The sequence below is a fragment of the Chelon labrosus genome (assembly GCF_963514085.1).
Source record: "Chelon labrosus genome assembly, chromosome: 6".
Taxonomy (NCBI): Eukaryota; Metazoa; Chordata; class Actinopteri; order Mugiliformes; family Mugilidae; genus Chelon; species Chelon labrosus.
The window spans coordinates 25,565,399-25,574,855 of record NC_140342.1 but is presented as its reverse complement, the minus strand read 5'-3'; the positions used below and the strand labels follow the sequence as shown (position 1 = coordinate 25,574,855).

Genomic DNA, 9,457 nt, shown 5'->3' with positions numbered 1-9,457 from the left:
GTTTAAACTGATACAGCAAAAATAAATGATACCTCTGCACGCAATCTGATAGTCCACCAACAAATCAGAGCCATTTTATTGTTAACTAATTCAACTACACCGTGCTCAGATGACTTATATGACTACTGCCCATTACCACATAAAGCCCCGCCCCAAATGATCCAATTGGCCCGGCAAATCTTTGCAAGAGCATAATCAGTTACCAATGGAAAAATAAACTCAGTGAAAGTCCGGCCTGGCCTTTTAAAGAGCATTATCAGTTAAAGGTGAAAGATTATCAAAGATTTGTGGGTGGAGGAAGTTTGGGCTGGGGTCCAGGCTGCTAGCTGCTGAAGAAATAAAATAAAGGCTTTAATATTAAACTCAATAAATGGTATTGTAAGATTTCCCTTTATAGCTACTGCACTTTTTAATTTATTTATTTTTTTTAATTTACATACATCTGTACACCAGTTGACTAACCTTGTATCCTTTTCTGTTCAAGTACGTACATTTTACACCTTACCCTTTACCTTACACCTCAGAGGACAGATCTGAACAGCTTTAGGTCCACTTAAGGGACACTTGAAGGCTTTCCAGAGATTTGTAAAGCTAAAACCAAAATCTGCTCTGAAACGGCGCGCGGTTCCCACCCGTGTGGTACTTCTTCTCAGGTCACAGCATTTTTGAATGGTTGTAAAATGATTCTGCCCAGGGTCAACCCCGAGACTGCGTTAGCTCCCCGCCAAGGTTCTCACAGCACAGTGGTCTCTGACTGCAGGATGGACTGGGTTCGGGAGTTGCAGTGAAACTGCAGCATGTGCTCTGAACCTTTCCTGGAGGCGAGGTTGCTGCTGAAGTGGTGATTTCTGCTCAGGTGGCAGTTCAGACACATGCTCCGCCACTTCCTCTTTATCTCACACTGAACCTGCAGAAACAGGAAAATGCGATCAAGCAAAATGATTCCTTTGTTATTGTTGTTTTTTAAACCTGTGATGGAAAAACAAAGCTCTCCATGTGTCTCCACAGCATATATGCTACAACTGGCACCTGACACGTACTGTAGACACACTACAGCCTTAGCTTAGGTTAGCTTAGCTTAGCTTAGCTTAGCCAGGCATCTTAGGGCATGTTTAAACTTATATGGAGAAAAACAAAATCCTCTAAAAGAGGCATTTTGTTGTAAACAAATTCAACTACATGGCGCTTAAATTACCTGTACAACTATGTTGCACAAAGCTCCACCCCAAAACGATTTGATTGGCCCAGCAGATCTTTGCTGGAACACAATCCGTTCCCAACAGAGAGACTCCAGACCAACTTTCACCCGCAAAATATTTTTGAGCTGAACAGAAGAGCGCCCCCTACAGATTCTCAAACACCATGATCACAAACTCCTAATGCATTTCTGAATTGTGTGTTATGGAGATGACTTTACTTTAAGCTCAGGAGACTTCCCAAACTAGTTCCTCCCGCAAATTTTCTTATCTAAACTTTATCCATTTGTACCCTTAACTTTTAGAAAATCTGAAAGAAAAAGCAACAAATCTAGGGTAATGTTTTACAGATTACTTTATAATACCGTTTAAACCATCCTTCCTTGTTCTGTGAATTAGCGCAGCATAAAGTTTCCTTTTCAGTCTTTTAAAGCATCTTCTGAAATAAATGCCACGTCTGACAATGATCTGTTTTATTGTCTTAAAGTTAAATGAAAAGGAATTCATAATAACAAAATGTGGACAAATTTGGGCTCCGACCAAAGCAATTTACCACTTATTGAACACTTCCACATTTAAATGAAGCTATTCTGTTATCAGCTGAGCGCAGACACATTTATGGGCGCATTGTAAAAGCAAAGTATTGTGCCTCTGAAAATTAGAATAAAAAGAAAGTGATGTTTCCGTACTGCCCTGTTTACTCATCAAAATTACTGAATACACACACATATGCACATAATGAGAACTTACCTCGCTGTTTAGGAAACAGTACAAAATGGCCACCACCAGACCCTAAAACAAAACCAAATAATAATAAAGGTAATGAGTAAAATATGGAGTTCAAGTTCAACGGTGTAACTTTTATTTATTAAAGTGTTACTGAGATCACACCTGAAAGGATCCGAGGGCCAGGTCGAAAAATATTTTATAATCTTCTGTGATGGATTCACTGAGACACAAAAAGACCACGTAGTGGATCCCAAACAGAGGGATGAGCAGGAGAGTGGATTTGGCAAGCCTCCTAACAGAGAAAGAGTGATTTACGGTTACAGCCACAACATTATGACAGAAAAAGTGAATAACATGGACCATCTTGTGACAATTCAGTGTTCTGCTGGGAAACTTCTGGACCTGGCATTCATTGGTGTGGATGTTACTTAGACATGTAGCACCCACCTAGACCAGACCAGGCACCCCCACCCCATAGCAATGACACTCCTTGACGGCAGCAGCCATCCCCAGCAGGATGCAGCCTGACACGGACACACATAAAAACGCTTTTTTTTCAAAGTGTTGGGTCTCTTTGACTTTCTGAATGCACTGGGTATCACTATTCTGTTCACCGTGGTCAACTCTAGCACACAACTCAAAGGAATTTTCACAAGTTTATGCTACAGCAACTAGCAGGCGGGTGGTACATTTCTTTTGCAGTTAGAACAGACCTCACGGCAGTCACGAAACACCTCATGGTGCAACCAAGTGGCGTGAAACCAAGATGCTCCAAAAAATTGCTTTTCCTTCAATGGCCACTAGAGGCTGTATGCAAAAGAGACCTCCTTATTAAAATGTCCAGCTTTACAACAGAAATAAACATGCTCACAGCCTGGTACAACAAGAACTGTATTTCTCCATTCCTGACAACATCTGTGGTTAATAAATCCCCTCACGTATTATTCCTACAACGCCCTCAGAGAACGATATACACTATATTACCAAAAGTATTCGCTCACCCATTCAAATGATCAGAATCAGGTGTTCTAATCACTTGGCCTGGCCCCAGGTGTATAAATTCAAGCACTCAGGCATGCAGACTGTGAAACAAGACATTTGTGAAAGAATGGGCCGCTCTCAGGAGCTCAGTGAATTCCAGCGTGGAACTGTCATAGGATGCCACTTGTGCAACAAATCCAGTCGTGAAATTTCCTCGCTCCTAAATATTCCACAGTCAACTGTCAGCTCTATTATAACAAAATGGAAGCGTTTGGGAAAAACAGCAACTCAGCCACGAAGTGGTAGGCCACGTAAAGTGACGGAGAGGGGTCAGCGGATGCTGAAGCGCATAGTGCAAAGAGGTCGCCGACTTTCTGCACAGTCAATTGCTACAGAGCTACAAACTTCATGTGACCTTCAGATTAGCCCAAGTACAGTACGCAGAGAGCTTCATGGAATGGGTTTCCATGGCCGAGCAGCTGCAGCCAAGCCACACATCACCAAGTGCAATGCAAGGCGTCGGATGCAATGGTGTAAAGCACGCCGCCACTGGCCTCTAGAGCAGTGGAGACGCGTTCTCTGGAGTGATGAATCACGCTTTACCATCTGGCAATCTGATGGACGAGTCTGGGTTTGGAGGTTGCCAGGAGAACGGTACATTTCAGATTGCATTGTGCCAACTGTGAAATTTGGTGGAGGAGGAATTATGGTATGGGGTTGTTTTTCAGGAGCTGGGCTTGGCCCCTTAGTTCCAGTGAAAGGAACATTGAATGCTTCAGGATACCAAAACATTTTGGACAATTCCATGCTCCCAACCTTGTGGGAACAGTTTGGAGCGGGCCCCTTCCTCTTCCAACATGACTGTGCACCAGTGCACAAAGCAAGGTCCATAAAGACGTGGATGACAGAGTCTGGTGTGGATGAACTTGACTGGCCTGCACAGAGTCCTGACCTGAACCCGATAGAACACCTTTGGGATGAATTAGAGCGGAGACTGAGAGCCAGGCCTTCTCGACCAACATCAGTGTGTGACCTCACCAATGCGCTTTTGGAAGAATGGTCAAAAATTCCTATAAACACTCTCCTCAACCTTGTGGACAGTCTTCCCAGAAGAGTTGAAGCTGTAATAGCTGCAAAAGGTGGACCGACATCATATTGAATTCTATGAGTTAGGAATGGGATGGCACTTCAGTTCATAGAATGAGTAAAGGCAGGTGAGCGAATACTTTTGGTAATATAGTGTATATTCCTTCCCTCCCAGTACCACTCTCTGGCTGTCAGCTCAGCTCAGCTCCACACTGAACTACGCTGCACTGACACTGAATCTTCTCTTACACCAACAAACCAGCCTCGTCCAGGCTTTTCATCGCCTCTCGTCTCTGAGCGTTGGAACCGCGAGGATACCTGACAACTCGGCACAGCTCAGATTTCACTGGAGGGTAAAAAAAAAAAAAAAAAAAAAAAAAAAAACTGAACGCCTGTGACTGACACTAAACTGTGCGAGAATCCATACCATCCCAGAGGTTTCACCTTTGTTTCATAAAGGCTGCATCGTGAAATGCTGTCTTATCGAATGAGCGTCATCTCTGCTGCAAACACCAGGGGATAATAAAATGCTCTTGGTCTCCTCAGGTGATCTGTTTACTTATTTTTCCACATTGTGAGACATACAACAGCTTTGAGCGGCCGAGCAGGTGTAGCATTTGCTTAATGGCACAAAAAATGTTGACACAACCTGTCGACTTTTATCAACATTTAGGGAAAAAAAAAAAAACACAGAGGTGCAGAATATATTAAAGCAGGCAGCGGTGTGGGTTTCAGCTCAAACATGCCGTGAGGTACCTGTATTGTGATTGGTCGTTGCCGCCCACGTCAGGACACCTCAGCTTCTGAACCAAGATCCGAATGATGCTGATGAACTGGATGAAGTTCACCTTGGAGATGAAAAGGAGACAACAGCTGAGTCATTTAAAAAAAAAAAAAACCCATAGGCAGTGATTGTGTTGTTGCTGCGTTGGATATTTTTCCACCCACAAATGTAGGCAAGATAAGAGTAAAGCTAGTGAAAACAGATGGATCGATATTAAATCTTTGTAAATTCGGGACGCTTCAGATGATCTGCCGTTGGTTTTTAGATACAGATACAGTCCATGGTGGTGCATTAAAACAGTAGCAGGTTTTTAGGGAATTTCCAAATTAGCCAGGTGCTTTTGACGTCTTTCCGTTCGTTTTTTCTTGTTTCCTGTTTTATATTCAAAATTATAGTCAGTTGTACATGCTGTCTTTTTCTTTTACCCTACCATGTGATTGCTCTCACCTGTCTTGATTTGCTCCTCCCCTCATTAAGATTCACCTGTCCCTTGTTACCCTATCTGCCCAATGTCTGTCAAACTGAGGCAAAAATTACGGGAATACAGAGTCTGAGCAGTATTGTCTGAGGGTCTAGCCCGTAGACTGTATATAAAGATGGACGGTGGAACTGCTCCTCTAAAGTGAAGCCAAAGTAAGTAGAGCGCCCCCTGGTGGGTGGCTGTAGTATAGGTCATAAGCTCCACCCCCTCCATGTAAGCAGATGGGACTTGGGCCAAACTAAAACCTTAAAATATAGGTCAAGGATAGTTTCTGTCATTTTAGGTACCTAATATAATGTTGGTGAATGTTCAAGAGTGAGAAAATTTTTATGTCGACTAACTAAAATGACGGTAACCATCTTTTGAAAATAAATGTATTTGACTTTAGTGTTTTAGTTTGGCCCAAGTCCCATCCATTAATATGGTGGGGCGGAGCTTATGACCTATACTGCAGGCTCCATCCACCAGGGGGAGCTCTACATGCTTTGGCTTCACTTTTGTGGAGCTGTAACCTCACAGTGTTTGTGAAACAAAGGGTTAGGGTTGCATGTTTAGCGTAATTTTTATGCAGAATTGTAAAAAATTCTACCCATCATGCCAACATTGCATTACTTTGTCTCAAACAAAGAATATTCTCCTTCCTTTTACCTACTGCACCCCATCTACTCAGACGTATTCGCTCTTATATCTGTGTTGCAGTCGTGTCAGTAAAATGTGTTAGCTACAACTTTATGGAATGAATTTACTATCATAATGCAAGAGCATTTTAAATTGATTCGAGGGCAGGAATTATCGATTTCATTCTCAGATTTTGTGATATTATCTCTCAAAACTCTGCTCTCGCTCTCAAATTTGCTCTGCGCGTGCTCAAACTGTGTCCACGCACTCGGTTACGATGCTGCTCGCGCAGATTTCCTGCGCTCAATCTCCAGCTATCTCTCTTGCTCTCACGGAACATGTGCGCTCACGAAACTCTGCTCTGCTCGCGGATCTTTGGTGTATCAACGCTGTCAACCAATAGAAGGCCGGCTGGTAGTGACCAATCAGATGATCCCTGTTTGTATACGGTGCGTTGGCTGTTTTTCAAAGAGCGTCGCATACGGGCGGGCACTCTTTCAACAGGTTTCATTCACTCCCTACCCCCGGGGCAGTAATAAATGTGATTTCTTTTATTTGTTGGACCACTGTTCGAATAAAATATCATTCAACACATACAAGAGCGTCCGAGCTTCTCATTAAAATGGCTATATTGTATAATAATAGCCACATCGAACTAGCCTGGCTGACGCGACTGCACATCTCAATGAGATGCTGGTCTGGAAACTACGTGTTTATTTTCTCGTATTTGAGGCGTGGTTTTACAAATGCCTAGAGCCGTTTATTGGGCGCTACGAATGTCTATCAAATGCGCCTGGTAATTCCCATGCTGCCTTGCGCGCGATTCATAGCCAAAGCCTGTTGGTAGCAGAGCAAACACATCCTTCTTGGCAGTGAAGTCTTTCAACGCCAAACGTTGCTCTTTTTTAAAATAAACTTGTGTTCTAAGCTACTTAAAACACTGTCTAAGGCTGCATCGAACGGTAACGTTAGGTCCGCTGCCATGTTGGATTAACACACTACAAGCTTCGGTGTCGCGCATAGACGTCGTCATCGTCTATGCGACGATCTGTGATTGGTTCCCTATCTCAGGCGAAAATAAGGGCGATGGTTTCCAGACTGCTTTTGCAGTGAGAATGAAATTGCGCGCAAAGCAGTATGGGAACACCCAGGCTAGCATCGAACACTATTATTATACAATATAGCCATTTTAATGAGAAGCTCGGACGCTCTTGTATGTGTTGAATGATATTTTATTCGAACAGTGGTCCAACAAATAAAAGAAATCACATTTATTACTGCCCCGGGGGTAGGGAGTGAATGAAACCTGTTGAAAGAGTGCCCGCCCGTATGCGACGCTCTTTGAAAAACAGCCAACGCACCGTATACAAACAGGGATCATCTGATTGGTCACTACCAGCCGGCCTTCTATTGGTTGACAGCGTTGATACACCAAAGATCCGCGAGCAGAGCAGAGTTTCGTGAGCGCACATGTTCCGTGAGAGCAAGAGAGATAGCTGGAGATTGAGCGCAGGAAATCTGCGCGAGCAGCATCGTAACCGAGTGCGTGGACACAGTTTGAGCACGCGCAGAGCAAATTTGAGAGCGCAGAGCAAATTTGAGAGCGAGAGCAGAGTTTTGAGAGATAATATCACAAAATCTGAGAATGAAATCGATAAATCCTGCCCTCGAATCAATTTAAAATGCTCTTGCATTATGATAGTAAATTCATTCCATACAACTTTAATATAAGCCGCTCAGTTTCCGATTGCCATTGTTTGAAGTACACGGAGAAACTCAAAGTGGCATACGAACCATTTAGCACAAAATACTAAACACTTCCAACAGCACAGGCTCTAATTTATCATGCAAAAGTCTCAAAATTTCATTTTGCCAAATTATATCTGGAATTCAAGAGCAATTCTTACAAAAAATATCATGAATTTTAAGCTGTAAGTCAGTGAAAACTTGCTACATACAGTATCTGCAGAGGTGCACTTGATATGGGTCAGGGGTGAGGAGGCTAAAATTAGAGCTGCTGCTTGAGAACCTGAGTATAGACGGCTCCACATGCGGAACTGTGTGTAGTTTCACTCCTTTCACATTAGATTACAGTTTAAATCCGTTGCAACGGAATACATAAGCTCACTTGTCGCATAAAGACCTTCATTTCTCGTTGAGAGTAACAGCCTCCTGATGAGACCTTTCAAGGCTGAAAGAGCTTACACTCTGCAGGAAAACCCTCCGTAAAAACTCCTGAGAAGTTAATGTTGTGAGACGTAGGGGTGCTAACACATTATACCACTGTTGCTGGATGCTGGAAAGAAAGCGTCTGTGCATTTATTTACCGTTACAAGGGACAGGAACCTTGACTGAGGTTTTCCATTCCATAATCTCCCTTTTAAAGTTTGACATATTCCAAGGAACACATGTATCGTCCACTTCTTTTACATTGAAAAAAAAAAAAGGAGTGCTTTTCTGACTCGCCATGCACGCGGCACACCTGCAGACAAAAATGGAAGTAATGAGTCTCAACCTACCATAATGCACAATCCGATTGGTCCGTTGATCACCCAGTTGGGTATGAGGTTGTCGTTTCTTTCCCAGCACCTGAGGGCACCACAACCGGTCGTCATGTGACCATTATGTACAGCAGTAAAAGAAATATTTGCGCAGTAGGGCTGAACACGTTCCAAAGACTTCCTTGAGTACATCCTCATGCTCTTTCAAAATCAGGGAAAACGGTAAGACAGGAAGCCCAGGTGTCCACTTACAGCTGTTCCTTGAGGATCTCAAGATGTTCCTTCCTCCTCTCTATCCATATGCTGGGCGTAGTCAGATGCAATTGTGTATTTTGAATAAAGAAACCCTAAAGAGCCCACATCACCAATCTTAAGAGACAAATATTTTCTCTGTAAATTTTTTTGGCCCGTGGAGCTATCTTTACTCTGTGTTAAAGTACAGACAGGGATGTGTGTGGAGTCATATGCAAATGGAAGTGCCCTGCAAAGAGAAACACTTGCACACAATGAGGGTGGGAACACCTAAGGAAAAGCTTTCAACGGGAAGAAACCTCGAGCAGAATCCTGGTCATCTGCCTGAGGCCCGGTCGTGGTAAGAGAAGAGGGGGAGAGAGGGCAGAAGAGAAGGGAGGGGAGGAGAGAGAGCAGCCGAAGCGAAAGAGATTAAATGAATCCAGGCAGAGAGTACAGTACACTACACTCCATAGTAGGTGATGCACGGGAGAGCTGGAGGGGACAGAGCGAATGGACATGCACATATTGAGACAATTTATTATAGAAAGTTGCAGGTGGAAAAGGAAATGGAGGCATGAGACAATATCAGTGAAAGCAGTAGTTATTGCTGCGTTCAAGAAAACTGTGAGGTCTGAAATTTCCGACCCCCTGCTAGGAAAAGTGCCGGAGCTCCCGCTTGCGAAGTCGGGGCAAATCGATCTACGCGAGCTGCAGCAGCCGACGTCACACAAGCCCATGGAGATGCACACCGTGAATGTTAAAACACAATTTACTAGACTATAAAATGCATTTATCTCTTGTTTTTTTTTGGTCATACTAGATATTATCGCATGATACAACATGACTT

The 9,457-nt window shown here is 43.4% G+C and overlaps 1 protein-coding gene across 1 annotated transcript in view; it reads right to left on the bottom strand.

Annotated features, from left to right (window-relative positions):
• Window positions 1-216: 216 nt before the first annotated feature.
• LOC311488900 (vasoactive intestinal polypeptide receptor 2-like) overlaps window positions 217-9,457 on the bottom strand; it is a gene marked incomplete at its 5' end in the record, with an annotated part of 39,777 nt that continues 30,536 nt past the window's right edge. The window contains 5 exons of the mRNA XM_084545762.1: window positions 217-907; window positions 1,947-1,988; window positions 2,088-2,217; window positions 4,749-4,840; window positions 8,395-8,464. Coding sequence (XP_084401888.1) covers window positions 734-907; window positions 1,947-1,988; window positions 2,088-2,217; window positions 4,749-4,840; window positions 8,395-8,464 — 508 coding nt within the window. The 3' untranslated portion in view covers window positions 217-733. The remainder of the gene's footprint in view (window positions 908-1,946; window positions 1,989-2,087; window positions 2,218-4,748; window positions 4,841-8,394; window positions 8,465-9,457) is intronic.